Source organism: Nyctibius grandis, chromosome 10 (genome assembly GCF_013368605.1).
Source record: "Nyctibius grandis isolate bNycGra1 chromosome 10, bNycGra1.pri, whole genome shotgun sequence".
Classification (NCBI taxonomy): Eukaryota; Metazoa; Chordata; class Aves; order Nyctibiiformes; family Nyctibiidae; genus Nyctibius; species Nyctibius grandis.
Window position 1 is genome coordinate 12749889 of NC_090667.1, and position 25877 is coordinate 12775765.

General features: G+C 60.5%; 1 protein-coding gene across 6 annotated transcripts; it reads right to left on the reverse strand.

Moving 5' to 3' along the window:
- Positions 1 to 4484: 4484 nt before the first annotated feature.
- DDR1 (discoidin domain receptor tyrosine kinase 1) lies at positions 4485 to 24490 on the reverse strand. Of its 6 annotated transcripts, none has more exons than XM_068409471.1 (19): positions 24398 to 24490; positions 23628 to 23701; positions 21797 to 21911; positions 20051 to 20149; positions 19088 to 19316; positions 17690 to 17837; positions 17374 to 17476; positions 15997 to 16183; positions 15447 to 15693; positions 14455 to 14583; positions 14205 to 14359; positions 13871 to 14060; positions 10819 to 10926; positions 10558 to 10733; positions 9842 to 9969; positions 9606 to 9773; positions 8229 to 8463; positions 6348 to 6497; positions 4485 to 4753 (listed from the first exon to the last, which is right to left on the reverse strand). In XM_068409471.1, the coding sequence occupies exons 1-19, from the start codon at positions 24436 to 24438 to the stop codon at positions 4616 to 4618; spliced, it is 2820 nt and encodes a 939-aa protein (XP_068265572.1). In that variant the 5' UTR covers positions 24439 to 24490; the 3' UTR covers positions 4485 to 4615. The 6 variants fall into 6 exon arrangements, with proteins under 6 accessions (XP_068265572.1, XP_068265570.1, XP_068265575.1 ...); XM_068409469.1 differs by having other exon boundaries at positions 10819 to 10929; XM_068409474.1 differs by having other exon boundaries at positions 20051 to 20153; positions 24381 to 24454.
- Between the last annotated feature and the right edge of the window lie 1387 nt (positions 24491 to 25877).

Consider the following 25877-nt stretch of genomic DNA (forward strand, 5'->3'; position numbering starts at 1 on the left):
AGGGGCATATAGGAGCGTATAGGGGCATATAGGAGTGTATAGGGGCATACAGGGGCATATAGAGACATATGGGGCACATAGAGGTATATAGGGGCATATAGGAGTATATAGGGGCTGTTTAGGGGCTGAATAGGGACAGGGGGGGCATAAAGAGGGGTTCGCTGCGCATTGACCTCCTGCTTAACCCCCCACACACCCCCTGTACCCCCCCCCCCATAGTCCCCCTTCCCCTATAGCCCCTATAGCTTCCTGTCCCCCCCCCCCATACACGTGTGTCACGTAACGGGGGTTTTTCCCACGTTGCACAAGCGGGATTCGTGGGGGGGCACGTGGATGCCTTGGGGGGGGTGTCTATAGGGTGGGGGGTCTATAGGGTGCGGGGGGCTATAGGGTGGGGAGGGGCTATAGGGTGGGGGGGGCTATAGGGTGAGGCACCCCGATGTTTGGGTCCCTTTGGGGGTGTCCGGACCCCTCCGGAGTGCGGGGGGGGGGGAGGGGGGGTTGGATTCCTCAGCTTTGCGTCATAGGGGGGAGGGGAGGGGGGTGATTGCGTCATTGTCCCCTTGGCCCCGCCCCCAACAAGGAGTGGGGGGGATGGGAAGAGAGGACGCGTCCAGGGACCCCACTATACACCACCCCCCCCCCCCCCCACCCCATCACCCCCCTCCCAAGGGCCCCAGGTTCGAGCACCCCCCTATGGGGGGCACCCAGGCACCCCAGGGGTCAGGGTGACGCTGGGTGTCACCCACCGGCTCCCAGCACTTCCAGTAACTACCCTCTTGGCTGAACTGGGAAAATCCCTAAAGCCCAGTCACCTGGGTCACCCCCCGCTCCCGGATGGGGCACCCCAGGGGCGGCCCAGGGGTCTGAGCACCCAAGGGGGCACCCAGGCACCCAATGGGGGGACCCCGGTGCTTGGGCACCCCAAGGGGGGGACCCAAGGGTTCAGGCACCCCAGGGAGGGACCCAGGGGTCTGAGCACCCAACGGGGCACCCAGGCACCCCAGGGGGGGACCCAGGGGTCCGAGCACCCAAAGGGGGGGCCCCACACATCTGGGCACCCAATGGGGGGGTAACCAGGTGTTCAGGGACCCAATGGGGGGACCCAAGTGTTTGGGCACCCCAAGGTGGGGGATCCAGAGATCCAGGCACCCAAGGAGGGGGGGACTCAGGCACCCCAAGGGGGGACTCAGGCATCTGGGCACCCAATGGGGGGACCCAGGTGTTTGGGTACCCCAAGGGGGCACCCAGGCACCCAATGGGGGGACCCAGGTGTCTGGGCACCCCAGGGGGGGGACTCAGGGGTCTGAGCACCCAACGGGGCACCCAGGCACCCAATGGGGGGACCCAGGTGTCTGGGCACCCCAAGGGGGACCCAGGGGTCTGAGCACCCAAGGGGGCACCCAGGCACCCAGTGGGGGGACCCAGGGGTTCAGGCAACCCAGGAGGAGGGGACTCAGGCATCTGGGCACCCAATGGGGGGACCCAGGTGTTTGGGCACCCCAAGGGGGCACCCGGGCACCCCAAGGGGACACCCAGGCACCCAATGGGGGGACCCAGGTGTCTGAGCACCCCAAGGGGGACCCAGGAGTCCAGGCACCCAAAAAGGGGGGACTGAGGTACACCAGGGGGGGACCCAGGTGTTTGGGCACCCCAGGGGGGGACCCAAGGGTCTGAGCACCCAAGGGGGCACCCAGGCACCCAATGGGGGGACCCAGGTGTCTGGGCACCTCAAAGGGGGACACAGGGGTCCAGGCACCCAAAGAGGGGGGACTGAGGCACCTCAGGGGGGGACCCAGGTGTCCAGGCACCCAAGGGCGAGGCCCCACACATCTGGGCACCCAATGGGGGGTACCCAGGGGTCCGGGCACGCCAGAGGGGGACCCAGGGGTCTGGGCACCCAAAGTGGGGGGACCCAAGCACCCCAGGGGGGGACCCAGGGGTTCAGGCACCCCAGACGGGGACCCAGGCACCCCAGGGGGGGACTCAGGTGTTTGGGCACCCCAGGGGTGACCCAGGTGTCTGGGCACCCCAAGGGGGACCCAGGGATCCAGGCACACAAGGAGGGGGGGACTCAGGCATCTGGGCACCCGAGGGGGGGACCCATCTGTTTGAGCACCCAAGGGGGCACCCAGGCACCCAAGGGGGGGATCCAGGTGTTTGGGCACCCAATGGGGGGAAGCCAGGGGTCCAGGCACCCAAGGAGGGGGGGGACTCAGTCACCCCAAGGGGGGACTCAGGCATCTGGGCACCCAAGGGGGAGGCCCCACACATCTGGGCACCCAATGGGGGGTACCCAGGGGTCCAGGCACCCCAGAGGAAGACCCAGGTGTTCAGGCACCCCAAGGGGGCACCCAATGGGGGGACCCAGGTGTCTGGGCACCCCAAGGGGGACCCAGGGGTCCAGGCACCCAAAGAGGGGGGACTGAGGCACCCCAGGGGGGGACCCAGGTGTCCAGGCACCCAAGGGGGGGGCCCACACATCTGGGCACCCAATGGGGGGTATCCAGGGGTCCGGGCACCCCAGAGGGGGATCCAGGGGTCTGGGCACCCAAAGGGGGGGGGGACCCAAGCACCCCAGGGGGGGACTCAGTTGTTCAGGCACCCAATGGGGGGACCCAGGGGTTCAGGCACCCAAGAGGGGGACCCAAGCACCCCGGGGGGAACTCAGGTGTCCAGGCACCCAATGGGGGGTACCCAGGGGTCTGGGCACCCTCCCACAGATGAGACAGACACAAACGACCCCAAAATTCTCTATATATTAGTGTAAAAATCTCCGTTTCAGCACCAAATATTTACAGCCCCGCCCCCGCCCCTCCCCCACCGCCACCGCCGCTAATTAGCCCCCCGCTAATGAGGAATGAATGAGGGTGTTGGGTAGAGATGGGTCCAGGGGGGAGCCCAGGTATCTGGGGTGGTCCCAGGCATCTGGGGGGCACCCAGAGCTCTGGGGTGGGTGGGTCCCAGGGGTCTGGGGGGGTAGGGGTCCAGGGGGCACCCAGAAATCTGGGGAGGGGGGTCCCAGGGGTCCACCCACCGATCTGAGAGGGTCCCAGAGGTCTGGGGGGTCCCAGGGGTTCAGGGGGTACCCAGAGGTCTTGGGGGGATCCCAGAGGTATGAGGGGTCCCAAGGGTGCAGGGAGACACCCAGAGATCTGGGAGGGGTCCCAGGGGTCTGGGGGGTCCCAGAGGTCCAGGGGGCACCCAGAGATCTGGCGGGGGAAGGTCCCAGGGGTCCAGGGAGCACCCATTGATCTGGGAGGGTCCCAGGGATCTGGGGGGTCCCAGAGGTCCAGGGGGCACCCAGAGATCTGGGAGGGGGGTGTCCCAGGGTTCTGGGGGGCACCCATTGATCTGGGAGGGTCCCAGGGATCTGAGGGGTCCCAGAGGTCCAGGGGGCACCCAGAGATCTGGGAGGGTCCCAGGGGTCTGGGGGTCCCAGGGGGCACCCAGAGATCTGGGGGAGGGTCCCAGAGGTCCAGGGGGCACCCATAGATTGGGGGGGGGGGTGTCCCAGGGGTCTGGGGGGTCCCATGTCAGTAGTGTTGGGTGCTTCCAGTGTTGGGTGACGAGGAAGATGTTGGGGGGATGAGGGGAGGAGGAAGACGAAGGAGGATGAAGAATGAGGGTGTTGAGGAGGAAGATGAAGGAGGAAGAGGAAGCTGAAGGAGAAGGAGTATGAAGAATGAGGAAGACGGAAGAGGAGGAGGTGGAAGAGAAGGAGGAAGAAGAAGATGGAGGATGAAGAATGAGGATGATGAAGGAGGAGGAGGTGGAAGGGAAGGAGGAGGAAGATGAAGGCTGAAGGAGAGAGGAGGAGGAGGGTTATAAGGAGGATGAAGCACAAGAAGGAGGATGAAGGAGGAGGAGGAGGACAATAAAGCAGGAGAAGGAAGTTGAAGGAGAGATGAAGGAGGATGAGGAGGGATGAAGGATGAAGCCAGTGAAGAGGAAGGATGAAGAATGAGACTGAAGGAGGGATGAAGGACGCTGATGGTGAGGATGAGGATGGTGAGGATGATGGAGGAGGAGGATGACGATGAGGAGGGACAAAGGATGATGCCAATGAGGAGGAGGAGGATGATGAAGAAGGAGGCTGAAGAGGGGATGAAGGACGCTGATGGTGAGGAAGAAGATGGTGAGGAGAAGAAGGAGGCCGAAGGAGGGATGAAGGATGCTAATGGTGAGGATGATGCTGAGGACGATGGAGGAGGAGGATGATGATGAGGAGGGACAAAGGATGACCCAATGAGGAGGAGGAGGAGGAGGAGAAGGAGGATGAAGAAGGAGGCCGAAGGAGGGATGAAGGATGCTGATGGTGAGGAAGAGGATGGTGAGGAGGAGGAGGATGACGATGAGGAGGAATGAAGGATGACGCCAATGAGGAGGAGGATGAAGGAGGAGGATGAAGAAGGAGGCCGAAGGAGGGATGAAGGACGCTGATGGTGAGGATGAGGATGGTGAGGATGATGCTGAGGATGATGGAGGAGGAGGATGATGATGAGGAGGGACAAAAGATGACGCCAATGAGGAGGAGGAGGATGAAGAAGGAGGCTGAAGAGGGGATGAAGGACGCTGATGGTGAGGAAGAGGCTGGTGAGGAGGAGGAGGAGGCTCAGGCGAGGACAGTGTGGTCGCGCAGCAGCCGGTGCAGGAGGCCGAAGGACGGGCGGTCGGCGGCGTCGCGGGCCCAGCAGCGCAGCATCACCCCGTGCAGCGCCGCCGGGCAGCCCGGGGGGCACGGCAGGTACTCCTGGGGGCACGGGGGTCATGGGGGAACTGGGAGCACTGGGGGGAACTGGGAGGAACTGGGGTAGTTGGGAGAAACGTGGGGATAACTGGGAGTGATGGAAGTAACTGGGAGTACTGGGGGTGACTGGGAGTAACTGGGGTAGTTGGGAATAACGGGGGTATAACTGGGAGTGATGGGAGTAACTGGGAGTACTGGGGGTGACTGGGAGTAACTGGGGTAGTTGGGAATAACGGGGATATAACTGGGAGTGATGGGAGTAACTGGGAGTACTGGGGGTGACTGGGAGTAACTGGGGTAGTTGGGAATAACGGGGGTATAACTGGGAGTGATGGGAGTAACTGGGAGTAACTGGGGGTGACTGGGAGTAACTGGGGGGAACTGGGAGTAACAGGGGTAGTTGGGAATAACGGGGGGTTAACTGGGAGTGATGGGAGTAACTGGGAGCACTGGGGGGAACTGGGAGTAACTGGTGTAGTAGGGAGTAACGGGGGGAATAACTTGGAGTGATAGGAGTAACTGTGAGCACTGGGGGTGACTGGGAGTAACTGGGGGAAACTGAGAGTAACCAGGGTAGTCAGGATTAACAGGGGGATAACTGGGAGTGATGGGAGTAACTGGAAGCACTGGAGGGAACTGGGGGAACTGGGAGTAACTGGGGAGCTTGGGACTAAGTGGGGGACAACTTGGAGTGATAGGATTAACTGGGAGTACTGGGGGGAACTGGGAGTAACTGGGGTAGTTAGGAATAATGAGGGGATAACTGAGAGTGATGGGAGTAACTGGGAGTACTGGGGGGGACTGTGAGTAACTGGGGGGGACTGGGAGTACTGGGGGTAACTGGGAGTACTGGGAGGAACTAGGAGTAATGGGGTGACTGGAAGCACTGGGGAAAACTGGGAGTAACTGGGGTAGTTGGGAGCAACACAGGGATAACTGGGAGTACTAGGGGGTAACTGGGAGTACTGGGGGGGTAACTGGGAGTAATGGGGTGACTGGAAGCACTGGGGGAAACTGGGAGTAACTGGGGTAGTTGGGAGTAACACGGGGATAACTGGGAGTGATGGGAGTAACGGAGTAATGCAGTGACTGGGAGTAACTGGGGGTGACTGGGCGTAACTGGGGATGATGAGATAACAGAGTGATGGGAGTAACTGGGGTAGTTGGGAGTAATGGGGGGATAACTGGGAGTGATAGAAGTGACTGGGAGCACTGGGGGGAACTGGGAGTAACTGGTGTAGTTGGGAGTAACCGGGGGATAACTAGGAGTGATGGGAATAACTGGGAGTACTGGGGTGACTGGGAGTACTGGGAGGAACTAGGTGTAACTGGGGCAGTTGGGAGTAATGAAGTGATAACTGGGAGTAATGGGAATAACTGGGAGTACTGGGGTGACTGGGAGCACTGGGAGGAATTGGGAGTAACTGGGGGGAACTGGGAGTAACTGGGGGATAACTGGGAGTGATGGGAATAACTGGGAGTACAGTGTTCCCCACAGTGCCTCTCAGTCCCTCTCAGTGCCCCCCAGCCCCTTCCCAGTGCCTCCCAGTGCCTCCCAGTGCCTCCCAGCCACCTCCCAGTGCCTCCCAGTGCCCACCTGGCGGCCCTGGGCACGGAAGTGGTGCCCGGCGTTGGCGATGACCTGCTCGTCACTCAGGCGCCCGTAGGGCTGCTCCCGGCACCGCGTCAGCACCTCCCACAGCGTCACCCCGAAGGCCCACGCGTCGCTGGCCGGCGTGAAGGTGCCCTGGGGGGGCGGGGACTAGCGGGGACACGCCCCCACGGACACGCCCCCGCAGGCCCCGCCCACCCTCAGCCAACCTATCCCCGTGCTGCAGCCCAAACCCCCTTAACCCTGCCCAAATTTGCCCAAATCGCCCTCAAATGTCCCCAAATCCCCTTAAATCTGCCCTGTTTTGCCCAGATCCCCTTTTCCCACCCCAAATCCCTTTAATTCCACCCAATTCTTCCCAAATCGCCCTTAAATGTCCCAAAATCCCCCTCAAATGTCTCCAAATCCCCTTAACCCCCCAATTCTACCCCAATCCCCTTCCCCACCCCAAATCCCCTTGACTCCACCCAATTCTGCCCAAATCCCCCTCAATGCCCCCAAATCCCCTTAATCCCCCCTAAATTCTGCCCCAATCCCCTTCCCCACCCCAAATCCCCTAAACTCTGCCCAGTTCTGCCCAAATCCCCCTTAAATGTCCATAAATCCCCTTAAATCTGTCTAATTTTGCCCCAATTCCCCTGAAATCCCCCCAACCCCTTAACTCCACCCTATTTGTCACAAATCCCCTTTTCCCACCCCAAATCCCCTTAACTCTACCCAATTCTGCCCAAATCCCCCTCAAATGTCCCCAAATCCCCTTAACTCCACCGAATTCTTCCCAAATCCCCTTTTACCACCCCAAATCCCTTAACCCTGCCCAATTCTGCCCAAATCCCCCTCAAATGCCCCCAAATCCCCTTATACCCCCAATTCTTCCCCATCCCCTTTTCCCACCCCAAATCCCCTTAATTCTGCCCAGTTCTGCCCAAATCCCCCTCAAATGTCCCCAAATCCCCTTTAAATGTCCCCAAATCCCCCACAAATGTCCCCAAATCCCCTTAATTCCACTCAATTCTTCCCAAATCCCCCTTAAATGTCCCAAAATCCCCCTCAAACGTCCCAAAATCCCCATCAAATGTCCCCAAATCCCCCTTAAATGTCCCCAAATCCCCCACAAATGTCCCCAAATCCCCTTAATTCCACTCAATTCTTCCCAAATCCCCCTTAAATGTCCCAAAATCCCCCTCAAACGTCCCAAAATCCCCATCAAATGTCCCCAAATCCCCCTTAAATGTCCCCAAATCCCCCACAAATGTCCTCAAATCCCCCTCAAATGTCCATAAATCCCCTTAACCCTGCCCAAATTTTCCCAAATCTCCCTCAAACCTCCCAAAATCCCCCTCAAATGTCCCCAAATCCCCTTAATCCCCCTCAAACGTCCCCAAATCCCCTTAATCCCCCTCAAACGTCCCAAAATCCCCCTCAAATGTCCCCAAATCCCCTTAATTCCACCCAATTCTGCCCAAACCCCCCCTCAAATCCCCCCAAATCCTCTTAACTCCACCCTATTTGTCACAAATCCCCTTTTCCCACCCCAAATCCCATTAACTCCACCCAATTTTGCCCAAACCCCCCTCAAACGTCCCCAAATTCCCATTAAATGTCCCAAAATCCCCCTCAAATGTCCCCAAATCCCCCACAAATGTCCCAAAATCCCCTTAAATCTGCCCAATTTTGCCCTAATCCCCTTTTCCCACCCAATTCTACCCAAACCCCCCTCAAATCCCCCCCAAATCCCCTTAACCCCCCAATTCTCCCCCATCCCCTTTCCCCAGCCCAAATCCCCTTACCCCGCCCCTCGCCCCCTCTAGCCCCGCCCCCTCTAACCCCGCCCCCTCCAGCCCCGCCCCCCGTAGCCCCGCCCACCATGAGGATGCACTCCCAGGCCATCCAGCGGATGGGCAGCAGAGCGCGGCCCCGCACCCGGTAGTAGTCGGCGGCGTAGAGGTGCCGGCTCATGCCGAAGTCGGCCACCTTGACCGTGAAGCCGTCGCCCACCAGGCAGTTGCGCGTGGCCAAGTCGCGGTGGACGAAGTTGAGCCCCGCCAGGAACCGCATCCCCGAGGCGATCTGAGCCCCGACGTGCAGCAGGGTGGCCAGGCTGGGGGGGCGGGGCCAAAGAGGGGGCGGGGCTTAAGGGGCGGGGCTTAAGGGGGGTGGGGCTTAAGGGGTGGAGCATCAGGGGGTGGGGTGTAAGAGGGTGGGGTTGGGGAGGGGTGGGGGGAGCTCTGGTGGTGTGGGGTGGAAGAGGAAGGGGAGGGGCTGAAGTGAAAGGGTGGGACCAAAGAGGGAGGGGAGGGGCCAAGGAGGGAGGGGAGGGGCTTAATGGGGTGGGGCATAAAGGGGGCGGGGCTTAAGGGGGTGGGGCATCGTGGGGTGGGGTGTAACAGGGTGGGGTTGGGGAGGGGTGGGGTGAAGAGAGGAGCTCTGGTGGGGTGGGGGGGAAGAGGAAGGGGCATGGCCAAAGAGGGAGGGGAGGGGCTTAAGAGGGTGGGGTTTCATGGGGGCGGGGCTTAAGGGGGTGGGGCATAAGGGGGCGGGGCGTCAGGGGGGTGGGGTGTAAGAGGGTGGGGTTGGGGAGGGGTGGGGTGAAGAGAGGAGCTGTGGTGGTGTGGAGTGGAAGAGGAAGAGGTGGGGCCAAGAAGAAAGGGGAGGGGCCTACGAGGGTGGGGCGTCAAGGGGGCGGGGCTTAAGGGGGTGTGGTGTTAAGGGGTGGGGTTGGGGAGGGGTGGGGGGAAGAGAGGAGCTGTGGTGGTGTGGGGTGGAAGAGGAAGGGGTGGGGCCAAAGAGGGAGGGGAGGGGCTTAAGAGGGTGGGGTGTCATGGGGCGGGGCTTAAGGGGGTGGGGCGTAAAGGGGGCGGGGCTTAAGGGGTGGGGCGTCAAGGGGGCGGGGCTTAAGGGGTGGGGCATTAGGGGGGTGGGGTGTAAGAGGGTGGGGTTGGGGAGGGGTTGAGGGAGGGGTGGGGGGAACTGTGGTGGTGTGGAGTGGAAGAGGAAGGGGCGGGGCTGAAGTGAGAGGGTGGGGCCAAAGAGGGAGGGGAGGGGCTTAAAAGGGTGGGGCATCAAGGGGGCGGGGCTTAAGGGGGTGGGGGAAAAGGGCGGGGCCAAAGGGCAGTGGGGTGGGGAAGGGCTGGCCTTAAAGGGGCAGGACCCTGAAAGGGTTGAAGGGGGGGGGCTCAAAGGGGGCGTGGCTCGCATGGGCGTGGCCAGAAGGGGGCGTGGCTCGCAGGGGGCGTGTCCTACCTGAGGGCGGGGCCGCGGGGCCCCCCCAGGAACTGGTGGAGGTCGCCGTGCTCCATGTACTCGGTGATGATGCAGAGGGGCCCGGCCCCCGCGCACACCCCCAGCAGCCGCACGATGTTGGGGTCCCGCAGGCGCCCCAGGGTCCGCGCCTCCTGCAGGAAGTCCCGCCTACGCCCCCGTCAGCCCCGTGTGCCCACCGTGTGCCCCCCATGCACCCCCCCCCACCCCCCCCGTACCTGGCGTTCTTGGTGGCATCGGGGCGCAGCACCTTGACGGCCACCAGCAGGGGGCGCCCTTGGGGCAGGTCGGGGGGGCGGGAGAGGGGGGGCAGCGCCTGGGGGTCCTCCACCTCGCACAGCAGCACCTGCGGGGGCGGGGCCTCAGCACGGGGCGGGGCTAAGCCCCCCAGGGGGTGGGGCTAATGCCAGGGGCGGGGCTAACCTCCCTGGAGGCGGGGCTAAACTCGTGGAGGCGGGGCTAGGTTTCCCTAGGCAGGGCTGAGACCTGGGGGGTGGCTTCATGTGGGGGCGTGGCTTCATGTGGGTGGGCGGGGCTTCACCTCCAGGGGCGGGGCTTAGGGCAATGGGGCGGGGCTAATTGGGCAGGGCTTCTGTGGGGGTTGTGGCTTATAGGAGGGGTGTGGCTTCCCTGCATAGGGTGCGGGGCTTCTAGAGGGGCGGGGCTTATAAGGGGGCGTGGCCAGTAAAGGGGGCATGGCCAGTAAAAGGGGCGGGGCTGGGACTATGGAGGTGAGGCCTGTCATGAGAGGGAGGGGCCAGCACCCGGGGGCGGGGCCAGAGGCAAGTGGGTGGGGCTTGCGCCCACAGAGCACGAGGAGGCGGGGTGGTGTGAAATGGGGGCGTGGCCACTCACACCAGGGGGCGGGGCTGGCCATCAGGGGCGGGGCCAACGCTCGAGGGAGTGGGGCTTGTGCTGAGGGGGCGGGACTTACCTCTCCAAACTGCCCCTCCCCCAGCTTCTCGCGGAAGCGGAGGCGGCGGCGGGGGAAGGCGGGGAGGGTGGGGCTGGGGGCGGGGCCGGGGGCGGGGCCAGCCACGGCATAGGCGGAGCCTCCGGTGACGTCAGCCTCGGCATAGGCCCCTGCCCCCCCCTCGGGCTCTGCTGCACCTGTGGGGGAGGGGGGTCAGTGGGGGCGGGGCTAGAGTGGGAGGGGCAAGGGTACCCAGGGGGTGGGGCTTCCCCCCGCCCTTACCGTCTGTATTGATTGGCTTAGCCCCATCAGGTGGGGCCCGAGCGAGCCCTCCCATTGGCTGGGCGTAGGTGGCCAGCAGGAGCCGATAGGCCGGGTTGGCAAGGGGTGCTGCTGCGGGAGGTGGGATCAGGTGAGGGGGCGGGGTCAGGAGGCTCCTTCCCCCATGTGGTGGCCATCGATCTCCACGTGGTGTCCATCCAGCCAACCATCCCTCCCTCCATCCCCATGATGGTCGCCTCCCTTCCCCCCTTCCCCTTGTTGCCTCCATCCATCCTGGTCTCTCTCCATCCATCCATCTCCACGTGGTCTTCATCCATCCCTCTATCCATCTGTCCATCCAAGTTGTGTCCATCTACCTCCATGTGGTCTCCATCCATCCATCTCTTGATCCATTCATCTCTCCATTCATCCATCAATCCCTTCCTCCATCCATCCATCCAACCATCCATCCATCACCCCATATGATGTCCCTCCATCCCTTCTTCCATCCAACCATTCATCCATCTACTCATCCTGGTTTTCTCCACCAAGCTCCATATGGTCTCCATTCATCCATCCATCCCTTCCTCTATCCATCCACCACCCCCATATGGTGCCCCTCCATCCCTTCTTCCGTGCATGCATCCATCCATTCATCCACCCATCCATCTCTCCATCCATCTACTCATCTGAGTTGTCTCCACTGATCTCCATATGGTCTCCATCCATCCATCCATCTACTTATCTGAGTTGTCTCCACCAAGCTCCATATGGTCTCCATCCATCCATCCATCCATCCCTTCCTCCATCCATCCATCACCCCCATATGGTGTCCCTCCATTCCTTCTTCCATCCACCCATCCATCCACCCATCCATCTCTCCATCCATCTGCTCATCCAAATTGTCTCCACTGTTCTCCATATGGTCTTCAGCCAGCCATCCATCCCTTCCTCCATCCATCCATCCATCACCCCCATATGGTGTCCCTCCATCCCTTCTTCTATCCATCCATTCATCCACCCATCCATCTCTCCATCCATCTACTCATCTGAGTTGTCTCCACTGATCTCCATATGGTCTCCATCCATCCATCCATCTACTCATCTGAGTTGTCTCCACCAAGCTCCATATGGTCTCCATCCATCCATCCATCCATCCATCCCTTCCTCCATCCATCCATCCATCACCCCCATATGGTGTCCCTCCATTCCTTCTTCCATCCACCCATCCATCCACCCATCCATCTCTCCATCCATCTGCTCATCCAAATTGTCTCCACTGTTCTCCATATGGTCTTCAGCCAGCCATCCATCCCTTCCTCCATCCATCCATCCATCACCCCCATATGGTGTCCCTCCATCCCTTCTTCTATCCATCCATTCATCCACCCATCCATCTCTCCATCCATCTACTCATCTGAGTTGTCTCCACTGATCTCCATATGGTCTCCATCCATCCATCCATCTACTCATCTGAGTTGTCTCCACCAAGCTCCATATGGTCTCCATCCATCCATCCATCCATCCATCCCTTCCTCCATCCATCCATCCATCACCCCCATATGGTGTCCCTCCATTCCTTCTTCCATCCACCCATCCATCCACCCATCCATCTCTCCATCCATCTGCTCATCCAAATTGTCTCCACTGTTCTCCATATGGTCTCCAGCCAGCCATCCATCCCTTCCTCCATCCATCCATCCATCACCCCCATATGGTGTCCCTCCATCCCTTCTTCTATCCATCCATCCATTCATTCACCCATCCATCTCTCCATCCATCTACTCATCCAAGTTGTCTCCACCGAGCTCCATATGGTCTCCATCCATCCATCCCTTCCTCCATCCATCACCCCCATATGGTGTCCCTCCATCCCTTCTTCCATCCATCCATCCATCCATCCACCCATCCATCTCTCCATCCATCTACTCATCTGAGTTGTCTCCACTGATCTCCATATTGTCTCCATCCATCTACTCATCTGAGTTGTCTCCACCGAGCTCCATATGGTCTCCATCCATCCATCCATCCATCCATCCCTTCCTCCATCCATCCATCAACCCCATATGGTGACCCTCCATTCCTTCTTCCATCCACCCATCCATCCACCCATCCATCTCTCCATCCATCTGCTCATCCAAATTGTCTCCACTGTTCTCCATATGGTCTCCAGCCAGCCATCCATCCCTTCCTCCATCCATCCATCCATCACCCCCATATGGTGTCCCTCCATCCCTTCTTCTATCCATCCATCCATTCATTCACCCATCCATCTCTCCATCCATCTACTCATCTGAGTTGTCTCCACCGAGCTCCATATGGTCTCCATCCATCCCTTCCTCCATCCATCCATCACCCCGATATGGTGTCCCTCCATCTCTTCTTCCATACATCCATTCATCCACCCATCCATCTCTCCATCCATCTGCTCATCCAAATTGTCTCCACTGATCTCCATATGGTCTCCATCCATCCATCCATCCCTTCCTCCTTCCATATATCACCCCCATATGGTGTCCCTTCATCCCTTCTTCCATCCATCCATCCATTCATCCACCCATCCATCTCTCCATCCATCTACTCATCTGAGTTGTCTCCACCGAGCTCCATATGGTCTCCATCCATCCCTTCCTCCATCCATCCATCACCCCCATATGGTGTCCCTCCATCTCTTCTTCCATCCATCCATTCATCCACCCATCCATCTCTCCATCCATCTGCTCATCTGAGTTGTCTCCACCGAGCTCCATATGGTCTCCATCCATCCCTTCCTCCATCCATCCATCACCCCCATATGGTGTCCCTCCATCTCTTCTTCCATCCATCCATTCATCCACCCATCCATCTCTCCATCCATCTGCTCATCCAAATTGTCTCCACTGATCTCCGTATGGTCTCCATCCATCCATCCATCCCTTCCTCCTTCCATATATCACCCCCATATGGTGTCCCTTCATCCCTTCTTCCATCCATCCATCCATCCATCCATCCATCCATCCATCCATCCCTCCCCGTGTGGTGTCCATCCATCCATCCATCCATCCATCCATCCATCCATCCTTCCTCCACTCACCGGGTCCAGGAGGGGCCGGGGGTAGCGATGGCCGTGGCCGCGTCGGCTCCTGGTACTCGCCCTGGCCTGGGGGGATGCGCTCGTAGCGGGGGGTGCCCCTCATGGCCCCCGTCGCGTTGTTGATGACGATGGTGTCACCCGGCACCGAGAGCTGCACCCGCAGCTCGTCCTCTGAGGGCCGCCGCTGGGCCTGTGGGCAGGACCTTCAGGTGGACCCAGGTGTCCAGGTGCCCAGTTCCTCCCAGTTGACCCCACCACCTTCCCAGAGCTTGGGCACCTGACCCAGATATCCAGGTGCCCAGTTCCTCCCAGTTGAGCCCACTACCTCACTCACCTTCCCCAGTATCTTCTTCCAGTACTGCCGCCAGAGGATGAGGAAGATGACACCCAATAGGAGCAAGATGATGGCCACCAGGCAGCCAATCAGGATGGACGTGTGGCTGTGATCGGCTTTGGCGACTGGCTGCCCTGGCTTGGGCTCCCCAGGGGCTGCCATGGGAGGTGGTGGTTGGCAGGTTGCCATCATGGCCCTGCCCCCTCAGATCCCACCCCATTAAGCCCCGCCCCATTAAGCCCCACCTTACCCAGCGTGGTGAGGTTGGTAGCCATGTCCCTGTGCCAGGGCTCCTCAGGGACGGCCATGGCCCCCACCGAGGGGTCAGGGGGGGCGGCTGGGGGCCACCCACTGGCACCCACCGCCTCCTCCACCACATCTGCAGGGAGAGACCCCCACGGTGCCTTAACGAGGTGCTAACGAGGGTGGGGGCAGTGGCCAGGGCCCCCAACCCGTTGACCAACCCACTCAAACAAACCACCTTCCCACTGGCCAACAGGCCAACCAACCAGCTCATGGGGTGGTTCACTCCCAACCAAGCAATCACTCAACCAGATTTGACCTAATCCAACCAACTGGTCAAGCAACTAACCAGTTAACCAACTGGCCAACCAACCTGTCCTTCAACTCACCAGCCAATCACATCACTCAAGCATCTAACCAGTCACCCCATCATCCAACTAACTAGTCAACAGGCAACCAGCTAACCAGCCAATCACCCTTGGACTGGTTAACCAATGGACAATCCAGTCCTGTGCCCAATCAACCATCCCACCGCTTAACCAGCTCAGTAGTTGACCAGCTAACCGGCCAGTCTCCCAGCCAGCCCTTAGACTGGGCAGCCAGCGTCCAACCAGCCAACCTCCTCGTTATCCGACCAACCACCCATCACCCAACCAACCACCCCATCACCCAACCAATGACCCCTTCACCCAACCAGCCACCTCATCACGAAACCAACCACCCCATCACCCAACCAACCACCTCATCACCCAACCAAACACCTCATCACCCAACCAATGACTCCTTCACCCAACCAAACACCTCATCACTCAACCAATGGCCCCGTCACCATCACCCAACCAACCACCTCATCACCCAACCAATGACCCCTTCACCCAACCACCCCATCACCCAACAAACCACTCAATCACCCAACCATTGAACCCAAGAGCCAATCTGCTGGGGGACGATGCCAAGGCCTAGGTGGGTCTGGAGGCCACCTGGCATGGTAGGACTCACCCGAGAGGAAGGTGATCTCACTGAAGAGCATCCACTCCCCGGCAAAGAAGAAGTGGCACTGGATGAAGCGGGCCTGGCGCCCACCCAAGGGCACAGTGACCGAGCGGGCGCTGGGGTCCTTGACGGCCCCGGCCAGGTTGTGGGTGGCTGGGGTGGGCTCCCAGGCCGTGGCCAGACTCCTCTTGAAGCGACACTCCACCTCCCCGAAGATGCTCACGCCCCGCGTGTGCATGTTGTTACAGTGAACCTGGAGGGGGAGATGATGGGTGTTGGCCACCATCCCATGATGCCCTGGGGTGGGGCTAAGCCAAAGGGTCCCCAAAGGGAAGTTCCAGACCCTACGGTGGGGTTGACATGGTGGCCCCTCATGGGTCCATGACATGGCTGACCAATCCCACAATTCCTGGAGCAGACCCCTTGCCCAAACACCCATGACGCCCTTGGCCACCCATTGCCCTCACTCCCATGATCCCCTAGGCCACCCCATTGCCCACCATCCCCTGCTCTCAAGTCCCCCCACCCCATGCTATCCCAGCATGCCTCGGGGCACCTGCATGGCGCGGAAGGTCCGGAGACCCTCGAACTCGAACTCCAGTTCCACGTGGGGCTGGGGGCCTGCGGACCGGCGCCAGCCCACGTAGTCGTAGCCCGGCCAAAGGCGTCGCTCACGGCTCCTCATGAAGTCGTCCAGGCCCAGCACCCCGTCCGCCAGCTGGCCCAGCCCCCCAAACTGAAGCCTGGGGTGGGTGGGGGACACCCGGACACCTGGGTCCCTCCATCCCACCCACCTGGGAACCCCCCAATGACACCCTCGGGGTCAAGGGGTTCCCAGACACCTGGGTCCTTCCATCCCACCCACCTGGGAACCCCTCAATGACACCCTTGGGGTCAAGGGGCTCATGGACACCTGGGTCCCTCCATCCCACCCACATGGGAACCCCCCAATGACACCCTCGGGGTCAAGGGGCTCATGGACACCTGGGTCCCTCCATCCCACCCACCTGGGAACCCCCCACCATGGGATCTAGAGCACAATCTGGGGGCAATCAAAGCTGGTTTGGGGACAGCTGGGGACACTGGGGTCAACTGGGGCCAGATGGGGCAATTTGGGGACAGTCTGAGGCTCTTTTGGGACAGTGGGTGACAGTTTGGGGCTGTTTGGGGCCAGCAGGTGACAATTTGGGGACAGTTGGGGGCAGCAGGGAACAATCCGGGGCTGTTTTGAGCCAGTGGTTGACCAGCTGGGGACACTTTGGGATCATTTGGGGACAGTGGTGGATGGTTGGGGATGATCTGGGGACAGTTGGAGCCTGTTTGGAGACGTTTGGGACAGTTGGGGATGACCAAGGGCAGTTTGGGGACACTTGGGGATGGTTTGGGGACACTTGGAGATGGCCAAGGCTGGTGGGGACACTTGAGGACAGTTTGAAGATCACTGGAGACATCTGGAGAGCTCCAGGGACAGTCTGGGGACAGTCTGGGGACACTTGGGAATGGTTTGGGGACACTTGAGGATAGACTGAGGACCACTGGGGACATCTGGAGAGGTCCAGGGACAGTCTGAGGACAGTTTGGGGACACTTGCAAATGGCCTGGGGACACTTGGAGATTGCCAAAGCTGGTTGAGGACACTTGGGGGCAGTTGGAGGACAACTGGGGACATCTAGGGAGGTCCAGGGACAGTCTGAGGACAGTTTGGGGACCTTGGGGATGGCCAAGACTGGTTGGGGACACTTGGGGACAGTTTGAAGACCGCTGGGGACAGCTGAGGAGGTTCAGACACAGCCTGGGGACAATTGTGGACAGTTTGGGGACACTTGAGTGTGGCTGAAGACAATTTGGGGTCAGCTGGGGCCAATTTGGGAGCTCTTGGGGCTGGTTGAGGCTGGTGACCCTTGGGGACAGTTGGGGACATCTAGGTACTCACGGGCCAACGCTGTATCCGTCGTAGGTGGAGTCGTTGAGGACCACGGGCGCTGGGTCGAGGGCCATCACCTGTCCCCGCGGCGCCGTGTAGGACAGGAGCCCGGCTGGGGACAGGGGACACGTCACCACGGGGCCATCACAGGGTTGGGTGAGGGACGTGGGGATGGGGGACCACCATGCTGGGGACACCCTTGGGGTTTGAGATGGCATTGGGGGGTGACAGGGTGGGATGGAGGTGATGGGGGGGTGACAGGGGGGTGACAAGGTGGGATGGAGGTGACAAGGGGGTGACAGGGAGGTGACAAGGTGCCACTCACCGTCCCAGGGGCAGCCGTAGAGCTCCAGGCGCAGGCAGACGCTCATGGCACGGGGGGCCCGGGGGTAGATGCGCAGCACCCGTGCCACGGGGGGCGGTGCCAGGTCCTTCAGCACCACCCCCTCGGGGTCCTCGTTGCCCCCGATCACCTGCGGCACCGGGACTCGCTGGGGTCCCCGGGGAGGCCGATCACACCGCCAGGGACCTCCCCGGTGACCCCGTGGGACCCCCAGTCCCCCATGAGCCCAGGGACACCCAGGGATCTCCAGGGCTTCCACCATTGCCCAAGGTCCCCAAGATGTCCCCAAGGATCTGGTCACCTCAGCACCCCAACACCCCCAAGGTCCCCAAGTTGTCCCCAAGGTCCTTGGTCACCTCAGCACCCCAACACCTCCCAAGGTTCCCAAGATGTCCCCAAGGTCCCCGGTCACCTCAGCACCTCAACACCACCAAGGTCCCCAAGACGTCCCCAAGGTCCTTGGTCACCTCAGCACCCCAACACCTCCCAAGGTTCCCAAGATGTCCCCAAGGTCCCTGGTCGCCTCAGCACTCCAACACCACTAAGGTCCCTCGTCACCTCAGCACCCCAACACCCCCAAGGTCCCCAAGATGTCCCCAAGGTCACTGGTCACCTCAGCACCCCAACACCTCCCAAGGTTCCCAAGATGTCCCCAAGGTCCCCGGTCACCTCAGCACCTCAACACCACCAAGGTCCCCAAGACGTCCCCAAGGTCCTTGGTCACCTCAGCACCCCAACACCTCCCAAGGTTCCCAAGATGTCCCCAAGGTCCCTGGTCGCCTCAGCACTCCAACACCACTAAGGTCCCTCGTCACCTCAGCACCCCAACACCCCCAAGGTCCCCAAGATGTCCCCAAGGTCACTGGTCACCTCAGCACCCCAACATCCCCAAGGTCCCCAAGATGTCCCCAAGGTCCCCGGTCACCTCAGCACCCCAACACCACCAAGGTCCCCAAGATGTCCCCAAGGTCCCTGGTCACCTCAGTACCCCAAAACCCCCAAGGTCCCCAAGATGTCCCCAAGGTCCCTGGTCACCTCAGCACCCCAACACCCCCAAGGTCCCCGGTCACCTCAGCACCCCAACACCCCCAAGGTCCCCAAGATGTCTCAAAGGTCCCCAGTCTCCTCAGCACCCCAGCATCCCCAAGGTCCCCAAGACGTCCCTAAGGTCCCCGGTCACCTCAGCACCCCAACACCACCAAGGTCCCCAAGATGTCCCCAAGGTCCCTGGTCGCCTCAGCACTCCAACACCACTAAGGTCCCTCGTCACCTCAGCACCCCAACACCCCCAAGGTCCCCAAGATGTCTCAAAGGTCCCCAGTCTCCTCAGCACCCCAGCATCCCCAAGGTCCCCAAGATGTCCCCAAGGTCACTGGTCACCTCAGCACCCCACCGGTCCCGCCAGCGCAGCCACCGGTGCCGGTCGCGGCTGTAGCGCAGCCGGTAGGCGTGGGCGAACTCCCGGCCGTGGCCACCGGCGTGACGTCCCTGTGTCCCCACGAGTGTCACCACGTGCAGCCGACCCAGGTCCACCTCCAGGAACTCCTCCTCCTCCGGGAAGACAGGACCCGCGGGACACCAGGCGCCATCCCCATCGCTGCGACCCAGCCTGGGGACATCGGGACGTCCTGGGGACACTGGGGACATGGGGACACCTGGGAGCACCAGGCGCTGTCCCCATCGCTGTGACCCAGGCTGGGGACATGGGGATGTCCTGGGGATGTGGGGGCACCTGGGGACACCCAGGGACATGGGGACATCCTGGGGACATCCTAGAGACAGCTGGGGACATCCAGGGGACACCCTGGGACATGGGGACATCCTAGGGACAACTGGAGACACTCAGGGGACATGGGGACATCTGGGGACATCCTAGGGCCACCCAGGGACACAGGGACATCCAGGGACATGGGGACACCCAGGGGATATGGGGACACCCTAGGGACATGGGGTGACTTGGAGGACATGGGGACATCATGGGGACGCTCAGGGATATGGGGACACCTGGGGAACATGGAGACACCCAAGGCACATCCTAGGGACACCCAGGGGACATGGGAACACCTGGGGACATGAGGACACCCAGGGACATGGGGACACCCAGAACAGAGGGACCAGGGGACACCCAGGGGACCCGGGGTGACAGAGGACAGTACTGGGAGGGGACACTGGGCCATACTGGGACTCCTTGGCCACAGCAGGCAGCAGGGGCTTTGGGGTGGGGACAGCGTGGGGACACTGGGGGGCCTGGGGAGGAGATGCTGGGTGGAGGGGAGGAGGGTCCTGGGCCCTACTGGTGTGTACTGGTGTGTACTGGTGTGTACTGGTGTGTACTGGGCTCACCGGCCGTGGCGGGCGGCGGTGGAGTCGGACCAGGCGCTGGAGGCTGAGAGGCGGCTGTCGGGGATGGAGCCGTCCTCCATGCCCAGGGCGAAGCGGCACCTGCCTGGGGGACACGGGGGACGTTGGGGACATCGGGGACACGGGGGACATTGGGGGACATGAGAGACATGGGGGACATGGGGGACATTGGGGGGACATTGGGGGACATGGGGGGCATTGGGGACGTGGGGGACGTGAGGGACATGGGGGCATTGGGGACATTGGGGACAGAGGGCACATTGGGGACATCGGGGACACAAGGGACATTGGGGACACAGGGGACATGGAGGACATTGGGGACACTGGGGACACTGGGGACATGGGGGACATTGGGGGATGTGGGGGACTTTGGGGACATTGGGGACACGGGGAACATTGGGGACACTGAGGATATTGGGGACACTGAGGACATTGGGGACATGGGTGACACAGGGGGCATGGGGGGACATGAGAGACATGGGGGACATGCAGACACGGGGGGACACGGGGGGGATGTTGGGGGATATGGGGGATATGGGGGGACATGGGGGACATTGGGGACACAGGGGACATGGGGGGACATGAGAGACATGGGGGACACGGGGGGACACAGGGGGATGTTGGGGGACATGGGGGACATTGGGGACACTGGGGACATGGGGGACATTGGGAACACGGGGGACATTGGGGACATCGGGGACACAGGAGACATTGGGGCACTGGGGACGTGGGGGACATTGGGGACACAGGGGACATTGGGGACATTGGGGACACAAGGGACATTGGGGACTCGGGGGGACATTGGGGACACGGTGGGGGACACACAGGGGTCACAGGGGACACGCCAGCCTCATCCCTTGCAGCCCCCCTCCGCAGCCCCTATACAGCCCCTATAGCCCTCCCACCCCACAGGGACCCTATAGGGACCCACCGCCCATAGGGACCCTATATGGGACCCACAGCCCGTAGGGACCCTATAGGGACCCACAACTCCGCACAGCCCCTATAGGAGGCCCACAGCCCCACAGGGCCCCTATAAACCCTCTATAGCCCTCCCACCCTATAGGAGCCCTATAGGGGACCCCCAACCCCATGCGGCCCCTACACACCTCCTAGAGCTCTCCCACCCCATAGGAGCCTTATACACCCCATAGGGGACACAGAGCCTCACGTGGCCCCTATGGACCCCACAGGTGACCCAGAGCCTCATGTGGACCCTATGGATCCCATAGGAGACCCAGAGCCTCACGTGGCCCCTATGGACCCCACAGGTGACCCACAGCCTCACGTGGCCCCTATGGACCCCACAGGTGACTCACAGCCTCATGTGACCCCTATGGACCCCACAGGTGACCCAGAGCCTCATGTGTCCCCTATGGACCCCATAGGTGACCCACAGCCTCACGTGGCCCCTATAGAACCTATATGTGACCCAGAGCCTCACGTGGCCCCTATGGACCCCACAGGTGACCCAGAGCCTCACGTGGCCCCTGTGGACCCCATAGGGGACTCACAGCCTCACGTGGCCCCTATGGACCCTATAGGCGACCCAGAGCCTCATGTGGCCCCTATGGACCCCACAGGTGACCCAGAGCCTCACGTGGCCCCTATGGACCCCATAGGTGACCCAGAGCCTCACGTGGCCCATAGGTGACCCCATAGGTGACCCACATCCTCACGTGGCCCCTATGGCCCCCATAGGCCCCCCGCCACCCCGTAGGGTCTCACCCAGGTCGAGGTGCCCGTCGAGCTGCAGCGCCCACGCCCGGGTGCCCGCGGCCAGCAACAGGAGGGGGAGGGGCAGGACCCCCATGGTGGCCCCGGCCCCCCCCAGTCACTGCACCTGGGGACAGCGGAGGGACACTGGGACTCACTGGGAGGCACTGGGAGGACTGGGATAGGGATTGGGAGGGAAGTGGGAGCACTGGGATAGGGACTGGGGGTACTGGGAGGAGTGGGATGGGGACTGGGAGGGAACTGGGGGCACTGGAAGGGAACTGGGAGTACTGGGATAGGTACTGGGGGCACTGGGAGGGGGACTGAGGGCACTGGGAGGAGTGGGATGGGGACTGGGAGGGAACTGGGAGGAGTGGGACGGGGACTGGGAGCTCTGTGATAGGGACTGGGGGCACTGGGAGGGGGACTGGGGGCACTGGGATGAGAGGGATGGGGACTGGGAGGGAACTGGGAGCACTGGGATAGGTACTGGGGACACTGGGAGGGGGACTTGGGGCACTGGAAGGAATGGGATGGGGACTAGGAGGGAACTGGGAGGACTGGAAGGGAACTGGGAGGGAACTGGGACTCACTGGGAGGCATTGGGAGAGGGACTGGGGGCACTGGGAGGATTGGGATGGGGACTGGGCAGGAATTGGAAGCAATGGGAGGGGAACTGGGAGCACTGGGAGGACTGGGAGGGGGACTGGGGGGGCTGAGAGGGGAACTGGGAGGACCAGGAGGGGGACTGGGAGCACTGGGAGCACTGGGAGGCCCCATCCCCCAGCTGCTCCCACAATGCATTGCTGGAATGTGCCCCCGCCCCCCCCCCAGCAGCTGCAGCCAGAGCAGGTGGGGGGCGGGGCCGGGACCCCCGGGACCCCCCGGGACCCCCCCGGTGTCACCCCAGCACGGGACACGCCACAGAGCGCGAGCGGGATGCGCCAGGACACGTAACACGCAATAACACATAATAACACATAATAACATGTAATAACATGTAATAACATGTAATAAAACGCAATAACATGTAATAACATGCAATAACATATAATAACACACAATAACACATCACAACATGTGATAACATGCAATAACACGCAACAACACACGACAACATGTAACTACATACAATAACATGCAACAACATACAATAACATGCAACAACATACAATAACATGCACTAAAACGCAAGAACATGCAATAACACACACTAACGTGCAATAACACACAATAACACATCACAACACGTGATAACATGCAACAACATGCAATAAAATGCAATAAAATGCAATAACATGCAACAACATGCAACAACACACAATAACATGCATTAACATGTAAGAAAATGCAATAACACACAATCCCACACAACCCCCCACAACACGCAGTAACATACGACCCCCAAACACGCAGCACGCAATGACACACAGCAAGAACACACAATAACACATAACTAGATGCAATAACACATGAGAACATAGGAGAACACACGAGAACACACAATATGCAATAACATATGACCCCAAGACATGCAACAACCTGCGCTGACATGCAACAACATGCATTGACATGCCCTGATATGCAGCAACAGAGCTCAACACTCCATTACACGCCACGTGACGTGGTGACACGCCACCCCATGCCATGACATACCCCAACACACAATGATACGCCACGACATGCAATGACGCACTGTGACATGACATGGCACAACATGCAATAAGACACTACGACACACCATGACACGCCATGACACGTCGTTACACAGCACAACATGCAATAACACGCTACAACACACCATGACATGCCCCAACACGTCCTGACACGCCATGACACGCACCTGGGGGCCGCTGCGGGGCAGGATCAGACCCCGCCTCCTCCCTGGGGTCCCGCCGGTGGCACCTATAGGAGCACCTGTGGACGTATACATGTATGTAACACGCACTTACACATCTATACTCCCCTACACATGTCTGTGGACGTATACATGTATGTAACATGCACTTACACATACATACTCCCCTATACATGTCTGTGGACTTATACATGTATGTAACATGTACTTACACATACATACTCTCCTATACATGTCTGTGGATGTATACATGTATGTAACATGCACTTACACATATATACTCCCCTATACATACACACAAGCACATATATAGTCACCTATCCATACATACATGCACACATGTACATGTTTACATGTATACACACACCCAAATCTATATGTCCACTGGATTACATACATACACACCCCCACACAGGCTCATATAGACACGTATGGACTCACACGCGTGACGCTGCCATGTATAGACTCACAAGCGTGACGCTGCCCGCTATACATCACCTGTCAGCGTCTATAGGTGCATTAACCCCACGGGCACATCATAGGGCTGCATATATGTACGTATGTTAGATGTATGTGCCCGTATATATGTACATTCACGTGCTTGGGTCCACATACATCCACACGTATGTACGTGCACATATATTTCTATATAACACCCATCTAAATCTGCATACACGTATAGATTTACACGCATACATGCCTATGCATACGTGTACAGCCGTGCACATACATGCTCACCATATAGAGCCACCTACATGTATACGTCCGCCTCGTTACATAGAGCTACACGCCACATACGTGTCCATACGTGCACGGATACACGGAGCAACACCCTATGTTCCTATAGGGCTATAGGGGGCCCAAATCCCCCCCCAAATCTGCCCCCCAACACCCCCAAATACCCCCCCAACACCCCAAGTACCCCCTGAGTCCCCCAAGTGCCCCCCAATACCCCCCAAGTACCCCCAAATACCCCCCAAGTGCCCCCCAAATACCCCCCCCAAGTCACCCCCCCCCAAGTACCCCCAAATACCCCCCCCAGGTACCCCCCCCAATCCTCCCAAGTGCCGCCCTAAGTGCCCCCAACACCCCTCAAGTGCCCCCCCAACACCCCAAGTACCCCCTGAGTCCCTCAAGTGCCCCCCCAAATACCCCTGAAGTGCCCCCCCAGGTACCCCCCCAAGTCCCCCTAAAACCCTAAATGCCCCCCAATGCCTCCCAAGTACCCCCCAATCCCCAAATACCCCCCCAATCCCCCCCAAGTCACCCCCCAATTCCCCCCAACTGCCCCCCAAATACCCCCCAAGTGGCCCCCTAATACCCCCCAATACCCAAGTCGCCCCCCAATTGCCCCCCAAGTGCCCCCAAATCCCCCTGAATGCCCCCCAAGTGCCCCTCTAATACCCCCCAGGTGCCCCCCAAACACCCCAAGTGCCCCCTAAGTGCCCCCAATACCACCAATACCCCCACGTGCCCCCAAATACCCCCCAAGTACCCCCTAAACCCCAATAGCCCCCCCAATCCCCCCCAAGTCACCCCTCAAATCCCCCCAACTGCCCCCCAAATACCCCCCCAAGTGCCCCCCTAATACCCCCCAATCCCCAAGTCGCTCTCCAAATCCCTCCAAGTGCCCCCTAAATACCCCCGAATGCCCCCCAAGTGCCCCCTAATACTCCCTATGTGCCCCAAATACCCCGCAAGTACCCCCTAATCCCCAAGTGCCCCCCCAATCCCCCCCAAGTGCCCCCAAATCCCCCCAAATGCCCCCCAAATCCCCCCCAAGTGCCCCCAACACCCCTAAATGCCCCCCACTCCCTCCCAAGTACCCCCCAATCCCCGTCTCCCCCCAAATCACCCCCCAACCCCCCCAAATATCCCCTAAGTCACCCCCCAACCCCCAATATACCCCCCAAACACCCCCTCAATACCCCCAACCCCCCATTTCTGCCCTCCCCCCACCCCGATACCCACCCGGCTCCTCGGCGCCTCCTCCTCGCTGCAGCCCCCCGGACGTCTGGGTCCCCTCCCCCTCCTCCCCCTCCTCCTCCTCCTCCTCCTCCTTTTTTTGGGGGGGGAGGGGAGGGGGGGAGGGGGGCACCAAGGGGGGCTTGGGAGGGCAGACGCGAGGGGTCCCAGGTGTTACCTTGGGGGGGGATGTCCCTAAATGCCCCCCCAAAAGAGCCCCCCAAAACAACACATCCCTTTTTTTTGGGGGGGGGAGTCTTGAAACTGCCT

Coding starts and splice junctions, on each gene's coding strand:
- DDR1 (XM_068409469.1), bottom strand. CDS start 24,438: ATGTGGCGTGTAGCTCTATGTAACGAGGCGGACGTATACAT. Junction 21,912..23,627: donor TGCCCCGCAGCGGCCCCCAG/GTGCGTGTCATG, acceptor CGCTGTCCCCAG/GTGCAGTGACTGGGGGGGGC. Junction 10,930..13,870: donor CCCGGCCCCTCCTGGACCCG/GTGAGTGGAGGA, acceptor CACCTCCCGCAG/CAGCACCCCTTGCCAACCCG.